This window comes from Ascaphus truei, chromosome 18 (genome assembly GCF_040206685.1).
Source record: "Ascaphus truei isolate aAscTru1 chromosome 18, aAscTru1.hap1, whole genome shotgun sequence".
In the NCBI taxonomy this organism is placed as follows: Eukaryota; Metazoa; Chordata; class Amphibia; order Anura; family Ascaphidae; genus Ascaphus; species Ascaphus truei.
In genome coordinates, this window is record NC_134500.1 from 345,487 (window position 1) to 370,374 (window position 24,888).

Below are 24,888 nucleotides of genomic sequence, written 5' to 3' on the forward strand. Positions count from 1 at the left end.
CTTCTTGTGGAAGGTTATAGCTGCAATTTTTAGGTTTCAATTAATCTAACGTTGGTTAAGTTAGTGGGCAAAATATGAGCTTTTGAAAGCTTCTATAAATGTAAGGTGTCCATGGGACTTATCAGCAAGGTACATCCAGTCGCTTTAATTCTTGACTGCAACAAGAACTTATGTTGCTTGGGTAAAAACGACATGCAAACAAAAAAGTTACAATACCTGCTTTATTAAACAAAATAGATGCATCCTTGACATCACTGCATCTCTTATAAATAACTCGAGAGAACCTAGATGTTTATTGCAAAGTAAACACTTAAAAAAAAGTTAGACAGTAGAGCGCTGCACAAATGGCATTAAGGTTCATTTGTTAAATGTACATTAGGAAACTCCTAGGATTTTAAACCACAAAGGGCACCTTCAAGATATTTATAGGTAGCATACTTTAATGTAACTTCCTTGACGCAAAAAATACACATACCAACTATAGTTTTTTTTTGTTTTTTTTGCTTAATTGTAATTTGCTTCATGCAAATAGAGAAATGCATACACCTTCATTGTTGCATGATTGGAACAGGGGTCTTAGAGCCGAACCCCACTATTTACAGCTCCAGAGCCCCCCTGGTTCCCAAAATGCATACTGGTGAAGTTGCATATTACACCTGGTTTTGGAAGGAGATTTAAATGACATCCAATAGAAAGCTGCAACATGTCCTGTTAGCCAGAAATTTGGCTGCCATTTAATTTTCCCTGAGGAAGATTTAAACCCAGTAACTTAAATACTTGGGGAATCAAGAGATTGAAAATAGTGGTTTAGTTAAGGGAGGGGGATCACACAGTTCGGAGGGGCTGGATGGAATAGCAAAGTAAGGTTTTGTGGTAGTACTGTAAAGGGACATGGATGAGAAGCTTAACGTTTGAAACTATACAGTTTCAATTGCATTTGGGTGAATCTTCTAACGCAACAATCTTTAAACTTTTTTAAAGTTTAATCTCCAACCTGGGCCTGAAAGTCTTAATGTGCATCAGTTTTAATGCAGTGCAGATTACCTGTATGACAATGCTTTAGTTTGTTATTTTCCCAAATTGAAAAGAAATGGATAGATAAATAATGGTTAGAAATGGCAGTGATTCTTAGCACTAAATGAGGCAATGTCTTGAAAATGTACACTGACAATCTCACCATGGAAAGTCTCTACAGTACAAATCTTCATTTTAGGCTTAGCAGTTATCCATTAGCATTGTGCTTATCCTGTATCTGCCTTTCTTTAAATGGATTTAGATCTGTTACCTGCTCACAAACAATTCTTTATACTGTCATGATATGGGCCTAATAAAAGTATCTCGTGTATAAGGAAATGGTCACGGACCGAAATGAGGTTCAGGTTGTGTGGTATGAATGATACAGGAGGTAGTTCTGGTATGTGACATTCTGCCAGATCTGATTTTCAAAGATATTAATTTAGCTTTAGAAACAAGCAAGTTTACGCACAAAGTAAGGTATGTCTGGTATTATTGGAAGGGAATACATTTATATGCTTGATATTAACTTCTTCTCTAGTCAGAAAACTGCAGGAAATGCTGCATAGAGCTGGGACAGCCAGCAGCTGCATGAATAAATGTACCTACATCATACCTCTTCCTGATTCCCCAATCCCACATCCATCCCTAAAGGTAAAGCAGACCCGAGGGAGTCTGTGATTTGGTTGGTCAGTTTGACAAGTCATTGGCTTAGAGGGATTCAGTATATAGACCAAGTAGAAAGGTCAGACTGAGTTTTACATTTGTAAATCTGTACAACAAGCTTTAGATGGTCAGAAGTGGGACAATTTAGTATTCTGTATTGCATTTTCATTTTTACAAGTCGCAGGTCACAATCATCTTTGAATACTACTCTGCTGTTCACAGGGTTTAGTTCTTCACCCGGAAAATGCATCTAAAATGCTTTAGAGTAGAAAAATTGAACCCCTAAAGTACTTGTGTTACAAACTAGACTGATTTACAACAGATCAGACCGAGAAATCAAACCAGAACAATGTCATGCAGACCAGAAACTGTTGGAAGTTTGAACCAGAAACACCTTAAGTTTATTCTAGATTAAGAAAACGCATGATGGGACAACGCCACACCACCAACTCTGCCACTGATCCAATTGGGGATCGGTGGTTAGAAGTGAGTTACGGGTGCTAATCTGCAGCAGTTTTGCTTTGACTAGGTGTAACATAGTACTGGGCATATGTTTTGCGACCACTAACTTTAAATGCACTCCACTTCACTTTTACCAAAGACAGAAACTGGGCATTTAACAGCCATTACGGTTGAGTTGTTACTTTGTATTCCCAGTATGGCCATCGCTAGTTCGTGAGACAAGTTCATTTTCGGGTATGGATATTAAAGAAGCCAAGTGCTGCCTCTATAAAATGTAATTACTTTCTGTCTTTTGGATTTAAATGTTCACGTTTCTACACAAGTTTAATATTTGTTTCTGATAGGCAAATAAAAATAACTTCATAATCTTAATCTCATCATAGCCAAATTTGTTATTATTTCACACACACGTTTTGATGCAAATAGAGAAAATTCATGACCCTCGGGTGCAGAATTGACAAAAAAGCAAAACTGTTGCAAATTGCTCAGACTCTGATCTGCTGTTTGTTCCGTTGGCCCCAATATATTGTGAGCCAGCGTGTTGCAGGCCGTTTGGCACGGAAGAGGTTAATAGCGGATCCAAAATCTGCTTTGAATTTTTTTTAAGGCCAGTTTCTTCAATAAAGCGCATTAGTGATAAATCTCCCATCTTTGGTTTAGCCTATTGAGTGGGTTAAGGAAGTAACAATCCAAATCCTGAGTTCCATTATAACTTACTATTTTCTTTACTTTAAAAATATAATTTGACAGAAAACAAGTGGATGTGGTTGAAATAAGCTGAGAAAATGAACATAAATCCTACAGAACAGTTAAGCAAAAATAAATACGTTCTTAAAATACCTACATTTTGTTTAATCTTTGTACACATTTTACCTTTTCACCTTGATGAAATATAATTCAGACCTATAAAGCTTAGGCAGCTTTACTTCCAACTGCAATAAAAACTAACACAACTGCTTCAGTGTATTGCCTTGTAGGCAGTAGCCATGTGAGAACTGGTTATAAAGAGCATTATGGTTCTCTTCAATTACAGCATCGCAGGAAAAAATACGGACTTAAAAAACACTTTATCCCCACATCCATATTAAATACATGAGGTGTATGTGTATACATACCCCAAAATGTGCAGGCTTTTTCTATGCTAGTGAGAAAAGCACGCCTTTCTCTGCATTGAATTGTTGGCTTTTCCACTATCAGAGTGGTGCTGAACAATGCAGATTACCAGTACAGCACCAGTAAGATGTGTCCCAGAATATAAGTGACCATATCTGCGCAGGTCTTAATGCAGCAGTGAAAACATTCTCAGCTATTTAGTTTATGGAACAGTCTTTAAAGATGAATGGTGAAATATTGCAACAACTCAGGACAGTGGGGACGACACTATTTTTTTAGAGATTTGCCATTGGTATCCCATAGTGTACATTTGTGTCCTTTAAAAACTGGTGGTGGTGTTAAAAAAAAAAAAACCTTGACTCCTAATAAGAGCCATTTATATAGGTTTTTTTTTTTTTTTTTTTGGTAATTATGCTAAGGAAATAAAGGGCTAAGGAGTTCTGTCTGGGTTCACATTTTTTTTGGGATCATCTCTAAAAGGAAGAGGCAAAGCATAGTAGTTAAAGAGAATTCCAGTATCAATTACCCTCTAAACTATGCTTTATTGCTCCCTCTGTAGAGCTCACATAACCCACACCAGGCAGGGGAGGCTAATAAGACAAGCCAAATAACACCAAACATTGTTCTGGAACACAGAACTACTAAATCTCAGGTGTGGGATCTTACAGTTCAAGATGCTTGTGACCATAACTCAAATGCTGAATAACCGTTTTATTCAAAAGCATTATCTGACACGCTCACCATTTCCATCTGGGCAGTAAAGAGCCCAATGGAAAAAATACATCTCAAACTCCACAGTAGGGACAAAAGAGTGCAGAAGAGGTAGAGTACAACTTGTAATGCTGCAGTTTACATTTAACAAAAACATATTCCCCTCCCTAAAATATGTAAGTATGCAGTAGGAGCTGCTCTGCTGTGGGATAGCTGAACCATAGCAGTTAAGCAAACCAAAGAGGGAATCTGTTTATAGAACTCGTGCTATAGACCTTCCCTACAATCCAGAGGAACATTGTATCCCTGTCTCTTTAGGCATTTTAACCCTTTAATGCTGGACATTTTGAATATCCTGTCACCTGGCACAGTGACACTATGCATTGATGCCAGGACGGAGGACTGAATTCATTCACATTCTCTCTCAAAGGCCTATCTTAAACAAGTCCCACTCAATGTAAGACAAAGAGTCTCAAAAAAAAAAAAAAAAGAAGAAGTGGATGTTCCTACACAGTAGAACTAAGGTCCCGTCCGGTAGCGGTCAAGCTGCAGTGCTGCCTTCATAGAAAGGTCAGAGAATGCACATAGAAAATGTGACCAAAAAAAAAAAAGCAAGCCGCTCAAAACACCAGTGCTCAAACTACAAAAATGCACGCTGTGCTGGCCCTTACAAGGACCCCTATAAACATGACAGTACAACTTCTAATCAAGGCAAAGAGGTGTCTCACAGCCTAGAGAAAATAAATCTGAGTCAATTTCCTTCTTTATCAAATCATTATGGCAGCCACTGAGGAGAAGCGATGTACTTGAGCTTCTTTAAGTCCAGTCTGGAAACCCATTAATATTTCTCTAGTAGTTACGGTCACAATGAACAGTTACAAGCTCTCGTCTCAGAGACGGAGCACTAGCTCATTTCTTAGAGAGCAAGAAAAAGAGAAAAGTTTTGAAAGATTATCCCATCTTCATTGGACAGCACTTTCTTCAGCGAGGTGGACCATTGCTTTTCAGCTACAACACGTTATAATAGACCATTTCCTTCATGGTCTGTTCAGTCAGCACATGCCCATCTGCAACATTTTCTGCTTCTCTGTAACTGTATGAATTCTCCTCATACTCATCCATCTCCTGCTGAACATCCAGAGCATTGGCATCTGGGTCTGGAAGGTCCATCATAGGATCTGCAGCATTACAGACATCAGGTTAGGCAGGTACCCATTATAAGCACCAAAACAGTCTGGCTATATCACTTTTATATGACTATAATATGTATATCTCAAAAATAGACCCCCCCATGGACTCATGATCTTTGTTTTTTTGCATTACATGGCACACTGGAGTTGTAGCAAAGTTATAACACTCACCAATATAACACTTCTACCATTTTTAACGCCTTTTCTGCAATCCGCAACTCATTGCTTTGCTAGATACATTGTATAACTTTAACAAACAGCAGTACTGAAGTTTATTTGCAAAGGATGTGTGGAGCTGAGCCCTATAGGTTGCAGCAATAAATCCATAGTTGTATGGACCAGTTAATGTAAAATTACAATGGTGCCCAATGAGCATCTGCAAGGGGTGGGGGGGGGGGGGGGGGGAGATGACACTTTTGCCTTCACTTTTCACAATATAGACACATTGGAGGTTTTCAGTGTGCAGTATGGGAATGGTTGAAACATGAAAATGTAAGGCAGCTAAATTCATGAATAAAATAAGTGGACCTGCATCTTTAATTGGACCATGAGAAACGAAAATCAGGATTAAATATCTCCTTTTACTTTCTGTACCTTGGCTGTCTAGGCTGGTGTCCATGACTCCGTGCTTGACCTTCATGTGGCGACTGAGATTACCCTTCAGGTTGAACTTGCTAGAGCAATATGGGCACTTGAAGGGCTTATATCCAGCGTGAAGGTGCATATGACCAAGCAAATTGTACATCCGGTTAAAAGACTTCCCGCAAACCTGGACAAACAGTAAAATGCAGATTAACAGAAGGACACGCCAACAATACATAAATAGTTGGTAGTCTGGTTTTTACGGTGAACAAACAAAATGGAGACAATTCCTATAGGTGCTAGCACTCACACTTGCTTTACCCTTCTGCTGACATAGGCAAGCAAAGCCATGCCGGCCCCTTTGGCCTCAAGAGGTTAATGATAGCCAGCAACTTAATAACAATATATCAAATGGCTTTCATGTAAAATAATATGTTTGTAAATAGTACAGTATTTTGTAATCATTAGTATTCATAAAGATTGTATTCTGGTGCACTATTCATTCAGGATATAAAAACGGTTTGCAGAGTTTAAAAAATACATGGTCTTCAGCACGCCTCGACAAATGCACTCGCCCAAACGCCTCAGGTGTGTGCATTTTATCCGCTAGCGAGGTGTTTTCGGCGGGGTGCTGTGGCAGTGGGGTGCAGCATCTACCGGCATTTTCCTCAGCCTGCATTCTCCCCCAACTGCATCAAATGATGCCGCGTTGCCATGCCAACTGGAAGCTATGCGGTGTCAAGGAGGCAGCCTCGGAGTAGACGCGGCACTGTGTAGTGCAAGGAGGAAGCTGAGGGTGACTGGGCAGTCCTATTCAGCTGGGTGCGCGCCGCATGGGCAGCTGTACAGGAACTCCCTGACCATGCCAATGGAACTCCAGGAAACATGCCTCACTCCACGGGATGCGGTGGAAGGGGAAGCATCGTTCCGCTTCCACTCTGCAGTCCCGCGCCGTGGAGGACGGGAGCCGACGCGACCAGAGCCAAGCATGCCCAGCGCCACGTGCTGGCCCGCCCGCTGACGCACGCATGTGCAGGACCCCAGAAGTAGGCCGCAACATCATGATCAGTCATCTGGGCCACACCGAACTCTCTGCTGCACAGGTGGGCCTCCCTTCCCAATTAATGGCCCCTTCCCAATGAATACAGTCAGTCACCCACCCACACAGTGTAGTGTGAGACACCCAGTCAGTCAGTCTAGTGTCACAGTCAGTCACCCACCCACCTACACACACACACACACACGAGGAATTAACTGTTGGTATAAATATAGAAATGCAAATAGTTAAAACGGGTGTGTGTGCGCGTTCTAAGTGAAACTCCTTTGCGTTTTGTCACGGACATGATGTTTTTAATAAAAAATCAAAACACAATCACAAATACAAACTGTGACAAAACGGTGACAAGACAACGAAGTTTCACTTAAAATGCTCATGCATTAAAGATTATAGGATGCAATATTTACTTCAAAGCTACAAAGGAAAGTCCACTAAATATTCTATGGCACACAGAATATGAACTTGTAGGTACACTTCAAACTTAAAGTTAATTAGTAAAAGTATGAATTGCATTTAAATAAGAAGGAAAGGTCATCTGTAGAAACACCAGGAGGGAGTGGGGGGGACTTTTTGTGGAAATCACCCCGGGTACAGCATCGTCCGCAGAACCACTTCTCTCTGGATGGAGAGAAAATGAGAGGCCGGGACGGGAAGGAAGGACCGTGACAGCTGGATATATATATATATATATATATATATATATATTTAGAAAAAAGAGAAAAGCGCCCGATCCTTGTGTAAAATCAGATATGAATTTTAATACATCACGGACAAGACAAATGCACACTTACAATTTGTCTGATAAAATCAGGCATATTATGGGACCAGCCCATGCACCAACTGAAGACTCCACGATCACCTCTGTGTAAACTGAAGTCCTTTAGAATGCTGGATCTTGTGTCTGTATCAGCCGTTGTCCCAGAGAGTAAGGGAATCTGTACTTTCCTTTGCGACTGCTTAGTTGTAGCGTGCGGCCGCCATTCACCTCTCTCGTGGAGCACTGGGACCCGGAAGGGACTTCACATACGTCTCTGCGTCTCTGCGTCTTCACGTTGGTAGCTGTGAGCTGCTCAACCACCGTAGGTTCACTGCCACATATCCCTACGCGTTTCTTCCGTCCTTGCGGATTTCAGAGGCCGGGACGGGAAGGAAGGACCGTGACAGCTGGATATATATATATATATATATATATATATATATATATATATATATATATATATATATATATACACTGCCGACACAGTTTATCCGAGTGCGGCTCATTCCGCAAGCCGGGAAATGTCCCGGCTTGCGAGCCGCACTCCCTCAGCGTGCCGCGCATCACCGATGCGCGGTCACGCATCACCGATGCGCGGTCACGCATCATCGGGTGCCAGCGCCCCCTGCACGCGCGTCCAGGGCTCCCCGAGGGAGCCCTGGTGTCACGCGATCGCGGGACGGCGGCAGGGGGTTCCGGGGGACCCGGCGGACCCGGCAGCGGTAGGGAGAGCGCCCCGATCGGAGGGCGCTCTTCCGCTGCTTCGGCGCGCGCCCGTCACCCTCCGGCGCGCGCCAGGATACTGCTGCGGCCAAGAACGGGCAAATGCTCGAATAAACTTGGCCGCAGCAGTATATATATATATATATATATATATATATAACAGTGTTCGACAAACCTATACATTTGCACGCCCCGGGCGAGTGGATTTAACATCGTGGCGAGCTCCTATTGGCCCAAGCAGCACACGTGTGGTACTAGGTGGCGAGTAGATTTTTTTGTTCGGCGAGTAGATTTTTTGGTGATTTGTCGACCAATATATATATATTATATATTATAATATTATATTAATATTATATATATATACTGCCCTATACCTACACCAAAATAACCTATATTGCTTTCTTCCAGATCTGACTCCCAAGTTCACACGGGAGACATCGGAATCCCCCCTAACCCAGAAGACAGGTAGGGAACACATCCCCTCCAATGTATAACATTGCGGGAATGGGGGTACCTGGATATTGAGGGACTGCGCATCAGGTAAGATCCCAGGCGGGATTGCTGCTTTGGAAATTGTGAAGCGGGGGCATCCAGACACTGGTTAAGGTGTTCAGGAAACTAGTCATTCACACTCACTTTTTTTTCTAGATTAGTGAGGTCATCCGACACACACAAGTAACAAGGAGTAATTGTAGTAAAACAACAAAAGACAGGGGTGCCCAATGCTCCATTCAATTGACAAAACATATGGTAATAAGTATAAATTCTTCAATAATAATAATAATTACTTGGTTATTTAGTTAAACCCTTTGGCCAAAGTGTCGTAAGCCTGCATACCAAAACGTCAAGGTATAACCAAAAATACAGGTCCTACACTATACTGGGAATCCTTCCCTTTACCTCTGTATGAGGGGAAAGAACCACAGTAGGTCCTGTTCTTGCAGCAAAGTGAAAATACCTCCCAAGTTAAAAAGGTGGGGAGGGGTGAGCTCTGGGGGGAGGTGCCACCTACCTCCAACCAACTGTTACCAGTTAGAGATTGATTAACACACATTCCCAGATAGCTCAAACTCCTACGACATAAATATATATATATTCATGATGTGGTGGGTGTAGGAGTTTGAGCTAGCTGCGAATGTGCGTTTGGTAATTGTAGTAAAGTATAAATGTAATACAATAAATAAAGTGTTACGTCAAAAATGAATGTTATTAGTTCTTATTAGGAATTTATACCCTTTTTTCAAGTGGGGGCGGGGTTAGGTGGCGAGTAGCTTTTTTGGATAATTTTTCAAGCCCTGGTTTTCAGTAAAAAAAGAAACGGGATTCAAGCAGAAAAACAACCTGCACTACATTACATAGTTCTAGGTTTGACGCAGGGGGTCTCATTAGCGGAACTGTGTTAATTTCAGCTCAGAGGACCCCCTCTTTCCAGAGAGGCAGCTCAATCCCGTTATAGCTCGATCTGCTACAACGCGTATCCACTTATAACGCGGTGTTAGCGTGGCTCCCGTTTACAAAAAAAAAATAATGTCATTTATTTTTTTGGCAAACTTCCAGGATTTGCCATGTACACACACACACACACACACACACACACACACACACACACACACACACACACACACACACACACACACACACACACACACACACACACACACACACACACACACACACACACACACACACACACTAATAATAATTACAGTATGTGCTAAACAGAATACACACATACAGTATATTTATCTGCCAGTCCTAACCCCCTTACCCGAAGAAAACGGCACACAGTGTCCAGATCTACTCACTGAAATTAGAGTGTGAATAGAAACTTAATTAGGTGTGCGATTAAAGAGCTTTACTCTTAACCCCATGAGTGTCAGATTGATCATGTCCAATTAATGTACAATCAATGCAGTGCCCTGCATGGTGGGAAACCACCCCTCCCCCGGCTCACCTGCACTGTTCATATACAATAGAATACTACCTTAGCTTCTCTAATTGGTAGTTGGGCAGCAAAAGGGAAGCATGCCATCTCCGTGTGAACAACAAAATGACCTTTTGGGTCCTAGTCGGTGCCAGGGTGTATATTCTTATAGTGCCTCTGCTAATTCAAAATGTACCAATGCTAGTGCATTGAAGCTTTAAGAAAACTGTATACTTCTGCTCACCCCCTCACTAATATGATATCACCTCAAACATTGTCCACCAACACAGCACATGCAAAACACTATACAATTTGTCACCAGCATACTACAATAGACTAGTAATGTCAGTGCTGACATGTACCTATGGTTACTTCCTTTCTCTAATACTGAGCGAAAGCCAAGAGATAATTCTGTTTCTTTGAGCAGTGGCTCTGCTCACCCTCCCCTGTCTTGGCTGCATTATGAGTGTTTACATACCTCAGAGTATAAGCAAGTTTACTTGCAACTCACCGCGGCTTCTCTCCTGCACTCTCTCAGCCGGGGGGGAAGGAGAGAGGGAGGCTGGCTCCGGAGTTCCCAGGCTTCTCTCCTGCACTCTCTCAGCCGGGGGGGAAGGAGAGAGGGAGGCTGGCTCCGGAGTTCCCAGGCTTCTCTCCTGCACTCTCTCAGCCGGGGGGAAGGAGAGAGGGAGGCTGGCTCCGGAGTTCACAGGCTTCTCTCCTGCACTGATGGGGGGACGCACGCGCACCCCCCCCCCCTCTCTGGAAGCTGATGAAGCGGAGAGAGCTGCAGATGCCGGGTAAGTGATTGCAGCAGGCATTATTTTTTTCGCGATCCCGATTATAACGCGTTCTTATCAGCTGGAAATCGAGCAACGCGTTATAACGGGGTTCAGCTGTGCTTGCCTCCGAAGGTGCTGTGGGTATCTGCAGCCAGGAAATTTGTGTGCCTAACGAAATGGCGGCGTTTAAATGCCCCGCGCACTGCGGGCCAATAGGAAGCCGTGACATCATCCGGTGCGGCTTGCTATTGGTCGCGTGACCTTGACATTTAAACTCCACAGAGATACTGGCACCCTCTCTGGGAGGTAGGTATCTTCTGCAGCGGGGTCGCTAGAGCTGAAATTAACACAGTTCAGATCTGGAGACCCCCGGCTTCAATCCGAGAACTTAAAAATAATGTAGTGCGAGGGGTTGTGCTGCTTTAATCTGAAGCGGAGGAGATCTGTGGCAGGTCAGTGACTAGTGCGAGTTGCTAGGAAAATACAAAGTAAAAAGAAGGAGCGAATCAGCGAGTAAAGAGACTGACTGTAAACCAGGGCGGGCAAACTTTTTTCCCTGCGCCCCCTGCCGGCGGTCACCGCGCCCCCCCTCAACCCCACTTACCTTAGCGTCGGCTCCAGCGTCATGACGTCATGTTGCCATAGCAACGTGACATCACATGACCTCGCCGCGTTGCCATGGCTAACTTATTAGCGAAACACAACACAAACCACAAACCTGAATCTCATCCTGGGAGTAACCCTATAGCCCCACCCCCTCCCAACACTGCCCACATACCCCACCCCCTCCCAACACTGCCCACATAGCCCCACCCCCTCCCAACACTGCCCACATAGCCCCACCCCCTCCCAACACTGCCCACATAGCCCCACCCCCTCCCAACACTGCCCATATAGCCCCACCCCCTCCCAACACTGCCCACATAGCCCCACCCCCTCCCAACACTGCCCACATAGCCCCACCCCCTCCCAACACTGCCCACATAGCCCCACCCCCTCCCAACACTGCCCACATAGCCCCACCCCCTCCCAACACTGCCCACATAGCCCCACCCCCTCCCAACACTGCCCATATAGCCCCACCCCCTCCCAACACTGCCCATATAGCCCCATCCCCTCCCAACACTGCCCACATAGCCCCACCCCCTCCCAACACTGCCCACATAGCCCCACCCCCTCCCAACACTGCCCACATAGCCCCACCCCCTCCCAACACTGCCCACATAGCCCCACCCCCTCCCAACACTGCCCATATAGCCCCACCCCCTCCCAACACTGCCCACATAGCCCCACCCCCTCCCAACACTGCCCACATAGCCCCACCCCCTCCCAACACTGCCCATATAGCCCCACCCCCTCCCAACACTGCCCATATAGCCCCATCCCCTCCCAACACTGCCCATATAGCCCCACCCCCTCCCAACACTGCCCACATAGCCCCACCCCCTCCCAACACTGCCCACATAGCCCCACCCCCTCCCAACACTGCCCACAATTTTCAATTTGGCCCACTATCCGAAAAGGAGATTACACAAGCGCTTCTCAAAAAAAAAATATATATAAAAGTAAAGGTTTACAGAGATCCTGCAGCTCCCCCGGCACTTAACTTAAGTACCTTTGGTAAGCGCGCGGGGCCTCTGTAAACCGTGCGCCACCCCCTCCCCCGCAGGCAGTCTCGCGCCCCCCAGTTTGCGCACCGCTGCAACAATGACACAGGAATCGGGATCCTGGTTCAATTCCGGTGTCTGCTCCTTGGGACCTTGTCACTTTATCTCCCTGTGCCTCCGGCACCAAGAACATAGATTGTAAGCTCACCTGGGCCGGGACTGTGTCGATAACAGTCCTATGTGCTGCGCACTATGATTCTGACGCGCTTTGAGTCCCATTGGGAGAAAGGCGCTATATGAAATAACGTTATTATCAGGAGGAGAAGCTGCAGCTACTAAAATTATGGAACGCCACTATTTATAAACTGCATTTTTATTTATCAACAGTAAATGTGAAAGATTTGCAACAATATTGCAACTGAATAGGGTTGCATGTGCTCACTATATATCGTTCATATATAAGAAATTATCAAAAGCAGGGTAAAATTGTGCCATTTTGGTGTCTGCAGGATTTTTGTGAATAATGAATGACCAACACACCGCCACATTGTACATACATAGGTCATTTCACTTTGAATACTTAGTCCATTTTGTGCTGAAGGATTGTGAAATGCATTGTATACACACAGGTCAAATAAAAGGAATAAATCACAAATGTCTGGGTGGCAGAATACCAAATAGCAGGTACCTGTACTTTCCTTTATTAGCGCTGTTTAGATTTCTCTTTCTGACCTTTTTCACACGCACAAAACCCCCAGATCTGAATAGGCATCACATGAGTGGAGATCACGGCCACGCCGCGCTTGTACCTTGCATTTGAAGGGCTTGACCGGGGAGTGGACTATCATATGGGTCTTCAGTGTTTGTTTCTGCACAAACGTCTTAAAGCAGATATGGCACTGGAACGGGCGGACGCTGGCATGGATCAGCATGTGCCGCTTCATGTTGGCATGCAGGGTGAATTCCCGCCCACAGACCTCACACTTAAACTCCTTGACTCCCTGAAAGGGGTGAAAGACAGAAATTACTAGCAAGAATGTGAGAAGTACTTTTCATCAACGTGTGTGTGTGTGTGTGTGTGTGTGTGTGTGTGTGTGTGTGTGTGTGTGTTCATCAACGTGTGTGTGTGTGTGTGTGTGTGTGTGTGTGTGTGTGTGTGTGTGTGTGTGTGTGTGTGTGTGTGTGTGTGTGTGTGTGTGTGTGTGTGTGTGTGTGTGTGTGTGTGTGTGTTTTAAACAAAAACAACCATGCCTATTTTTTGTCCTGTCCCAATGAAAGTAAGAAAATGGTGAGTTTATGTTGAATGTTGGTGCCTCATCTCCAAATAAAACAAAGCAGTCATACTAAGGCTCTTATTTAAAGCTTCAAAAAGACAAAATCAGGTCTATTTGGCCCTCCTAGCCTATTGATTATACCAAATTGCTGGAAAGTCTTAGATCTCCTCTGATCATGACTTTTTCCATATTTAGTAAACCCCGGCAATAAGACTGTTTCCCAGCATCACGCTTCCATTACAATAAACAATGTTGTTATTTTTACACAGGAGGGAGCCAGAGAGCTGTTGACGGCCACTTAGCACAGTAAGTATAAATTCTGCACTACAAAATAAAAAGAATAGGCAAAAGAAATCTGAAATGGCAATGGTTAAAGAAAGCCCAAGCATTTGATACAATCTAGTCAAAACTGCAATTACAAAAATACAAGATATTACTTTTTATTCACTCAAACATACTTGATTTAGACTGAGTATTTGTCTATTAAGATGGATTCGTATAGAATGCCTATGCATATTTCATTAAGGCTAGGAAACTTTCCCTATCTGCATTGGGATTCATTATATGCTGGTGACAACTAAGAAATTAGAACTACATCTATTTTGCAGTTTCACAGGTTTGTTCTGCAAGCTTCATCACAGGATTCTTCTACACAGTATACAGTAATAGTGCTGTAATGAATTAATACATTGTAGTGTGTAATCCAACATTGAGTATCAGGATATACAATGCTTTTGTGTTGTTGCCTCTTTTGATCTACAATGGCCATCCTTCTCCATAGGCTCCTCAGAGACTTTGGGCCATATTAACCAACTCAAGCCAAGCCATAAGGCACCTTATGGGCCTTTCCGTTTAACGGCCATAATGGGTCTTATGTCTTGGTATCACCGAGTAAAGATGACCCTTAGTCTTTACCTTGGTTCACACCTACCTTGTGTGTTAGAGAATGTTGCTTGAGATGGTGGATCTGGCTAAACTCCATGCCACACTCTTTGCAAACAAAAGGTCGGACATTCTGGTGCTTCAGCATGTGGTTCTGCAGCTGGCTGCGATAGTGGAAGGACTTGCTGCACTCCATGCACTGGTACAGAGTAGGACCTTGGTGTGAGGAAATGTGACGCTTCAGCTGCGTTAGGGTGGCAAAGTCCAGGCCACATTCAACACACACATGGCACCGGCCATTCTCATGTTTAACTTCGTGGGCTTTTAGCTCGCTGGGGTAGGCAAAGCCCCGGCCACAGAAGCGGCAGCTGTAGGGTTTGATGTCTGTGTGAAGCAGCATATGCCTTTTCAGGTGGCTGGTCTGCGTGAAAGCTTTGTTGCACACCTCGCACTTGTGTGGCCGCGTACCTTGGTGCGTGAGGAGATGCGTTTGCAAATGACTGGGCTGTTTGAAGAGTTTGTTGCAGTGTGGGCATGAGTGGGGCTTGATGCCGCTGTGCCCCAGGATGTGCGTGACGAGGTTGTATTTCGAGGTATAAGATTTCTCACACATGCGGCACTGCCAACGCTTCTGACGATCGCCAGCCTCCACCAGGTAGGAGTCATCAATCTGGACATTGATATCTAGACGATCCAGTTGAGCCTTTTTGTTGCGCTCAATGGATTCAGCTGTGTCTGTCTCAAACTCATTAGGATCTTGCCATACATAGTTCTGCCCATTTTCCTCTTGCTTGGGAGATCTTACAGCTGGGGCTCTAATGTCATTAGGCGGCAGCAAACTAGGGTTGAAGCCACATTGTCTCTGCATGACCTCCAAGCCTGTGCTCCTGGGCATCAATGGCACAGGTGGAAGGGAGTATGGGTTCTGCATGGGGTGCTGCAAAATGTGTCTGTAACTTGTGTCTACCTCATGACGTTGCCTCTCACGCAAGTGGCGAAGCCTTCGCGGCCTCCTGCGGAATGCGCTGAGATCTATCATTTTCACAGTACTGCTCTGTACGGTGTTTTCACGCGCCGGTTCCGCAGTATCCAGCATGAGTTTTCCCTGAGGCTTCTCTTCATGATTCGCCTCTACCGTTACCTGGTAGATTTCCTCTTCAAACTCTTCTTCCTCCACTTTCTCATATTTTACCTTCGGCACCAGACGGACCGGGAGGCGTTTCTTCCTCCTCGTGTGTTTTTCAGAGTCCAAGGCCTCATCTTCCTGGGGCTGAGCTGCTACCCTACCTCCAGACTTTGCGGAGGTCACCCCATCCGGCCGCTCGACCTCACTGGGCCCATTATCTGAAAACTCACTTCCTGAGGTTGGGAAGAAACCCCTGGGGCTGATGGTGGCGCCAAAAAGCTCATTTTCAGACACCAATCCTAAAACTGCGGCCTGGGCTAGAGAAAGCACCACTACGGCATCCGTCTGAGTGCCAAAGTCAGCAAACCTATCCATCTTACATACCATCCAGATGATGTATCCTCCCTGTAAAAACACAACAGAAAGATATGTTAGGTATACCATCTATATACCTGCTCACAGTAGACGGAAAGCTCTTTGGGGCCAGGACTTGCTTTTCCCATGGTTAAGTGTGGTGCCTGGTGCCCTTACACATGTTATACCGTGTATTTTACATCCTCTACGTTCTGCCCTGTAAAGCCATATATTCACAGTTGATACAATAAAGCCAAAAGTTATTAAGGAAATGTGACATTGTTGTGTTCTTTGCAGCTTTTCTCCTAATTTATTTCTAGCTTTAAACACATTTGTTCCATTTTCATATGCTCATTTAATCTGCAAAACATTTTATTTTCAAGCAGACTCCTATGGTGGCAATTAACTATACCTCTTCTGCAACATACAATAAAATAACTGCCTAATATGAGCTGTGTAATTCTCCCACGTTTAAACCACATCAGAAGGAAACCGGAACAGGAGGCGTCTTAAATTTAATGCAACAGAGAGGGGTAAACACTGGAGCACTAAAGATTGTCTTTGCATGAATACATAGCACCTCATATCGCCTTCTCCTAATAAAGCACAAGGGAAGTACCGTCCCTTCCCTCTTTCCTCTCCTCCCCAACGGCATGCTCTTTCCCTTTTGTTTTTTTATTTCAAGGGGTGACGGGGCATTTTGGGCTTGTCATGGAGTTCAGTTATTGTAATTACTGGCAAGAGCCAATGTTGCTTCCAGTCTCCTAGAGTTGGCTTTAGATGGCTGAAAGCGCATTCTTATATACAGTAATAGCAGCACATTCATTTTCAAAGTGTCTTGGACAATAACTGCTACTTTGATTAGAAGACAATCCTGTACAGTGGCTATTTATTTCCAATAAGAAAGGACTGCTGTAATGGAAAAGGGACCTACATTGAAATACATGCGTTCGTCAAATGATCCTTACATAATTGCTAATCACATTGGGTCAGAAGCATATTCTATGGATGTGAATATAACAAGTAGAAATGTTAGAAGTTGGTGACACAACTTCTGAGCTCCTGTACATAATAGCAAAGTTTCACATTTAAAAAAATGCAGTTTACGAAAACTATTTTTTTCCCACAGCAAAGAAATGTAAATGAAGCCAACTCAAAACGCGTGGGAGTTTGAATACTCAAACTGGGATGAAATGTTGATGACAATTAAAATGCAGCTGCTTAGATTTGCCAGGGTACTTTTTAAAAGACTACTCAATGAGCTAGACCAGTCTAATGCTCCATCAAAGGGACACGTTTTGGCCATGTGTCCCCTAAAGATTAGGAATAATTACCCCAGGAAATGTATTACTTCATATGAATTAGAATTACTCCCTCTGCATCTCTCTCACAGGCGGCACTTAAGACACAGGGCAACACAATTTCTTCACTGGTATGGAAATCCGAAACTAGGGAAGGATTTACTCCCTTTAGCTCTTCCCTTATAAGTGATGTCTGTGTGCACCGAGCCAGATTTGCTCACCCCTCATCTCCCTCCCTCTCTGGTCCTATGTCAAGGAGGCAGCACCCACCAACCAGATAGTATCACCTTGGACACATTTACACATTTAATTTCCCCCGAGAAAAGAAAACCTTACCTAATTTAACCACTTTGCTGCCAGAGTGGCCTGCAACCCATTGTAAAGCAGCATGTAGAAGACCCCTCTGGCAGAAAAGGGGGACGGAAACTATAAGCTTACATTTCACTTCATTATAATAATGTAAGGAAACCAATCATGCTGGCAGTTTGTTACCAAGTGTATTTGTGAACAGAGGAGATCCAATTTCATGTCTCCTTCAAGCAGTCACTGCAAAGGCCAAAAGTCGCTTCTTCAAATCATTTGCTTCCATACAAGTTGTACATGGGGTTAGTTTAAGCTTTTTGCATTTAGTTTGCTTGGAAGTCTACAGACTTTCCCTTTTTTTCAGAATTAAGGGGGGAATACGAACATTAGAAATAGATAGCTATCCCAGAAAAGGTTGTTGGATCTACTGTATACTTCCTTACCCAAAGCCTGATTACACAAGTGAAATGGTGGAGCAGGTTTAGAGCTTCTGCCAGGAAAACCCGCTATAAAGTGGCACACCTGATATGGTCGCTGGAATGCTGTCCACACCCAGAGTCTTGTGACGTGTGGGATGTGGATATGCAGTGATTACAGCAGGAAGTTGGATGGGTGGAGAGATAGTACTTGGTATGGTGAATGAACACTTAATAATTTGCAATGCTTGCCAGAAGCTAAAATGACGGAGTATTAGGGTCAGGTGACTCAGTGATGATATGACTTTTATTGATGCATGTATAATTATGAAGGGAAGGGAGGTGGAGCCTAAATTATGTCAATGGATGATGAGTAGGCAGTCTCACATGTGTTTAAGCGGAACAATTAGAACAGGAAGCACTCTGGGTAATTATGGGTGTTATTTAAAGATTCATTGGTGTTCTGTTCATTAAGCAACTTTTTGCACTTGACAAAGACCTTAGGGTCGAAACGTTGTGTATGCTTTAATAAATCTCTTTATTTTGGAAATCCGTGTGCCCCATCTTCATTCCTTTTTGTATGAATGGATTGGATGCAGCCGATCGTACGTTGATAGGAGCGCCGGTAACTGTATCACTCGTTATCATATTGTGGTGTGCAGCATTTACTCTGTTAGATTTTTTGCTACCCAGCATGACCATATTACTTGTAAATCGAAACCCTTATTTGAAATCCTATACAACAAATTAGGAGAGTTGCCTCTCGGTTTTCCTGGAAGTCAGAGGCCTCAACATACCAAGTAGATGCTACAACCCTAGATATGCAGCACCTTCAATTTAGTCTCGTCGGGGGTAATTCTATATACTCCAAAGCGGCCGTTTGGGCCTAAAATCCCCACTGACGTCAATGGGGATTTTTGGCAGAAAACAGCGGCTTCAAACAATGTAGAATAAGACTTAACCTATAAAATGCACTTCCCACTATAGTTGCAAGCCTATTTATTCTGGATATTTACTGTTTTACCAGAGTCCACGGAGGATATACCTTTAAAAAAAATGTGCAGACCTTATTAAAAGCCTATGTATTCGTCCGTGAATTCTTGGAAGTAGTCTAGAGGCCATATTTTGTTTTCTCCCCAAATTCGGGGGGAGGGAGGAAGGCCTATTTGTTTTCCCTATGGAGTGATTCCCTAATGGGGAATATTTGGGTTGGTCCTGCTCATCATTAGAGGAAATAATAATAATAATGCAGCATAATAATAATAATGCAGCATAATAATAATAATAATAATAATGCAGCAGTAGACAAAAAAACGAGTTCTCAGCTGATTTATTTATATGAAGTGCAGCCTAATGGGTGAACATTCACATGGAAAATGCAGGGTGATTTTTGACCCTCTAAGCTTTTTCCGAAAGAGACTAGTTTACCTGTTCAATAAAGTCTAATAAGGCCACAGATCAGTGCATGTAACAGTCAGTGACTAGTGACAAAATGGAGGCCATTTACTTAAGGACGCAGTAGGACCCTTCTCTGATGAATGAAGGGCTAACCTATGGAGTCTCTGGCTTTGCATCCCAGAACGGCCTGGGAAGACTAAACCTGCCTCTTACAATGTAGAACCCGTTCAGGAAACTGCAAACGGTTAGTGTTCATGATCAAGGCCGGCTCTGACAATAACATGCTGCATTATAAGATAATACAGAGTACTTGGTAGTCCTCGCTATCCAATGTTTCACTTTACAACAAATGGCATATCCAAACTTTACAATGCAACCCTAAGGGACGTTTTTCGACGCCGGAATGCGTTCTCCAACGCCACGGATTAATATGGGACTCACTTTACAACGGTTTCACTATCCGAGGACTGCCTGTATAGCTACACATATCATACATCCCCTACTCTGTATAGGCAAGAGTAACCCCGAAAAACTACTGGACAACAATCCCAACTGCTGAATCCCACTGTGCTATAATTGTGTTAATCGCCAACTGAGAAGCAGCCAATATACATGGCTATGATACCGCTTATTACCGGGCGTTTGAGGCGCTAAGACAAAATAATAGACTAGGGAATAATCTGTACGTTATGGCACAGTGATATGTTCCCACAAGAGCAGGCGCTTTTGGGGCGGTAAATCGTATACAGAGATACTTATTATTGTTATATACACTAGCATGGTTATTTTCTGGTTTCACCATTTCGTAAAACTCACAAAAAACGTTCACTTCACTGGTGCAGATATACTAAATGAAACATAAAATTAGTAACCCCTCTGGGCTCTGTAACACATTGTGTGTTGCGGTCTGCTCAGTCAGTCACAGGCTTTTACGGCGGATATCACAGTAGACAGGGTGAGAAATGGTTAAATTGGAAGAGTGTATTAGAGCCAGACAAAGAGAGGAAAAAAAGTCAGACGGGGAGGAGACAGCTGCAGAAACAAGGGACTCTGTCACACAGGGAGGGAGGACGAGAGGAGAGAGGAGACAAAAAAGGAGAGATAGGAAAGGGTAACAGGTAGAGAGAGAGAGAGAGAGAGAGAGAGAGAGAGAGAGAGAGAGAGAGAGGCACACACTTAAGAAATGCAATTTTGCTCCTTTTGTGTCCAACTCTCCCATGATACTACTTAGATTGTAAGCTCTTCAGGGCAGTCTCCCCTTACCTTATGTAGCTGCTTCACTGATCAACATTGTTTGTACTTTATTTTCCTTGGAGTGTATTTTTGGAAAGCGCTGCGCATATATACAAATAAATATGTATATCTTGGGGATTTACATATTGTGCTAAAATACAGTACACTTGTACAGTACTTGGCTTTTTTACATACATCTGCAGGGGAAAAAAACAAGTACAAGTGTACTGTATTTTAGCACAATATGTAAATCCCCAAGAGAAAAATCACTGCACAATTTTTACATTGAGAGAACATGTATGTTTAGGATAAAATAAATACCATGCCTGCTAATAAGCAGAATAACACGTGACATGGTAGTAAAGGTAACGTCCCAGTCTGGTGAGCACTAGAGCCCTGTGATTTGGGGAAGTCACTATTCCTCCCAAAGCGATCAGCGCAATAAACAATCTCTAGCCATAAAGGGGCTTATTCTATATCAGCAGAAGTGGCTTTCGTCCCAAATTCCCCATGGACTTTAAAGTTTAATTTCGCCAGAAAACGGCTGATTGGCCGCTATAGAATAAACCCCTAAACCTCAGAGCAAGGGAGTCAGTTTCAGATTTATTTCAATTTGCAATGAAATGGCAAGGAAAGGGTTAGTTTAAATGGATAATATATAGCAACGTGTTTGTATAAAGCATTTCCATTCAACCAGTCACAATACAAATCTTTATATATACAGCTCAACCCCGTTATAACGCGATGCCAGCATGGGTCCCAATTTTTGTATTTATGAATACTTTACAACATGATTATTGGTGTCTTAAAGACTTTATTGTACAATGCATACAATTGTACATTATTTCTAACGCGATCCGCTTATAACGGGATGTGATTCTTTGGACCCCAAGCACAGCGTTATAAGGGGGTTGAGCTGTATTTATTAAATATAGAAGAAACACCCATTTAAACAGAATAAGCGAGGTACTGTACAGGTAAGAAAGCGTCCACTTGCCTTCCTAAATGACATGACCGCACTACTCACAAAACTGAATAGGGGCCAATATTCAAGATTGGATCTATCCAATGATCGATTATTTGAAATCCTTTTGCAATGGCAGTCTCCCAGGATCCCCAAATTCAAAGTATGAATGTCGGAGGAAAAAACGGTTTCAAAATCGCATTTGCTTGATACAAGTTATCATTGTAATGAGTTATGCTATTTATAATTACTATGCACGGAGTTGCAGGTCCCTGTGGTAATGAAAAGGGTTAACACAAGTGTGCTTAAGCAACTAGCGCGTTGTGTGTGCAGCACAATGATGGGCAGTTACATCTCATTGTGCAAACTCTACGAGTATCATAGAGCCTTACTGAGGCAGACAAAAATGTGTGAGCGCCTCAGTGAAAGGGTTAAAATGTAAACTGCGTAGAAAGGGTTAGAGGACAAAGGGAACAGGAGATAGCACTGAACACCAAGGGCCATGTATTGTACCAGAGTACAAATACATATGTACAACTCTTCAAGACATCGGTGACTTTTACATTGAAAATGGGTTGAACGGGATGGGCATGTCTTCTTCTAACCTGATCTAGTATGTAACACTCACTCCAGGAAAAAGGTGAACAAGGGAACGAGAAAGTTGGAAGAGCAAGAAACAGAAAGATACATGAAAATACAGGAGGCACAGTATAAAGGAAAGAAGATAGAGCGAAAAAGGAGTGTAGAATAAAGGGAAAAACGAATGAGAGGGAGAGGGAGGGAGGGAGAGAGATAGCCAAAGGGCAGAGGAAAAAAGAAGAGAGAAAACATGAGTGGGAAAGAGGGGGATGGAGAGTAGGTGAGAGGGGGTATAGAGATATGATGAATATGCAGAGAGGGGGAGGAGAGAACGTCCGGAAGAATGAGGGGGCAGAAATACAGGAGAGTGCAGATGGAGTGAAGGAGAGAGAATGGAAAAAACGAAGGAGAGAAAGAAGCTAGGATAGGAGAGCAGATAAGGAGGAGGGAGGAGAGAAAGGAGCATAGACAAAAAGAGCAGGAGATGGATGCTAAGTAAAGGGAGGGGGAGGAACAGGAGGAAAGAAATGAAAGGAGAGGGAAAGATAGTATAGGGGAGGGGAGCAACAGAGAGGGATGAGAAGGGGGAAATAAGTAGAGCAAACTGGTGGGGGTAGAAAGATGTGAGAGCAGTGGGGTAAGCAGAGGAGTCACAAAGGTGGGGAATGAGAGGAGAGCGAGAGAGGAGGGAGGGACAGGAGGTGAGAGGGAGAAGGAGAGAGATGAGAGAGAGAGACTGGTACATAATAATAGGCAGGAAGAGTGTAAAATAGAATAATTGCAAAGAGAAGGAAAGACACAAAAACAACTGCCGTGGAAGATAAAAGAGGGAACACAAGTAGGAGAGTCAGATGTGAAGAGAAAGATAGAGAAGGAAGACAGAAAAAGAAAGCACAGGGAAAAAACAAATGAAAGAAATGAGGAGACAGGGAAAGAGTCTGCATTAGAAAGATAAGAGGAATGGCAGACAAGAAAGGGGGAAGGAGCGAGGCAGCTTAATAAACAGGAAAACGGAGGGGGGGGGGGGGGGAGGGAGGGAGTGTGGTACAGCATGTCCCAGAGACAGGGGGAGGAAGGAAAGAGTGGGAAATACATGGGGAGAGAAAACATACACCAGGGATTAACTGTGAAGAGAAAAAAAACAGCAGGGGTGGGTGGAAGGAGGAGATGAAGGGGAGAGAGACAGATGGAAGACAGGAGAGGGGGAAGGGAGGAATGAAAGGGTGGGAAAGAAATGAGGAGTAAAGGATAGATTAGAGGAATCTGGAAGAATTGGAGGAGTCACTAAGATGGTGGAGATATGCAGCACGAAGGAGGGAAGTAGGAAGGAGATATGAAAGAGGGGGAAATGATGGGCTTTATTAGAAAGGGAAGAAAGTGATAAGAGTTAAAAAGAAAGACTGGCTTGAGAAGCACTGATAAAGAACAGAGGAATTGTGCAGGAGGGAGGATGGAGAGAGAGATAGAGAAGGAGACACTGGGAGATACAGAGAGAGAGAGAGAGAGAGAGAGAGAGAGAGAGAGAGAGAGAGAGAGGAGACAGATAGAGGAGAGAGCGAGATAGAGAAGGGGAGACAGAGGGAGAGTGCAGTATGTAGTAGAGGAAACAAAAATAATAACAGAAAATTCCAAATTAGAAAAGCAGTTGACCAGTTCAGTGCTAGAAGGGACCCAAATGCATGGAAACGCTCCACAAATGCTCTGACTCTTTCCTTAAGATGGGATATGGGGTCAGAGAATCACAGATATGACAGGACAGATAAACACATTAAATCTGTACTTTCTGTCCAGAATCACAGGATCGAAACAAGAACATTACCCTTACTGCATAAACTCTTATATCCCTCCATTTCACACACACATGCCAGTGCGGAGGAAGAAGTGCTTTAATAGGAATGGTACTCTCTTTGTAGTGGGACAACTTGATTAGAAACTTACCGCCAGATTCCTGTGACCTTGGTCAAGGCTTTGTGGCCATATTTACTATGTCGTAAAATAGCCTGCACCACCGGAACCCACATTGCGGACCTATGAGCCGTACAGGGTCTTCCTAGAAGGTGTCCTATTGCATAGCACCACTTGCTAAATATGGCTGTTACCTGTGAACCTGAAAACATTTTATAAGCTCTGCAGGGAAAGGATGTAGTGAGCTCGTGAAATACTTTGTACAACGCTCTGTATGTTGTTGGTGCTACATTAAAAAAATAAGCGATGTTCCATCGGAGGCAGTAGCATTCATACATTCACATGGCTTCGTACTCTTTAATAACGCTATAGTCACACTTCGCGTCTAGTACAATTCCTATCTCCTTCGTAGAAAATACAGATTAGGGCACAATTTTCACGTTCTCAAAAATAAGTATTTCATTGTACAGACGTATAGCTCCTGTAAGAGGAAATTACACAGAGGGAAACTTAAATTCTGTAGGGTATATTTAGTTAAATTTGGCATTAACCAATCCTAATTGCT

The 24,888-nt window shown here is 43.6% G+C and overlaps 1 protein-coding gene across 3 annotated transcripts in view; it reads right to left on the bottom strand.

The window, feature by feature from the left end:
- Positions 1-203: 203 nt before the first annotated feature.
- Positions 204-24,888, bottom strand: part of ZNF710 (zinc finger protein 710) — a 40,732-nt gene continuing 16,047 nt past the window's right edge. For 2 of the 3 annotated variants that reach the window (XM_075575133.1, XM_075575134.1), the window contains exons 2-5: positions 14,794-16,275; positions 13,398-13,589; positions 5,751-5,925; positions 204-5,144 (exon numbers count right to left, since the gene is read on the bottom strand). In XM_075575133.1, coding sequence (XP_075431248.1) covers positions 4,975-5,144; positions 5,751-5,925; positions 13,398-13,589; positions 14,794-16,257 — 2,001 coding nt within the window. In that variant the 5' untranslated portion in view covers positions 16,258-16,275 and the 3' untranslated portion in view covers positions 204-4,974. Of the gene's footprint in view, positions 5,145-5,750; positions 5,926-13,397; positions 13,590-14,793; positions 16,312-24,888 lie in introns of those variants that run through there. The other variant, XM_075575132.1, reaches the window with a different exon arrangement.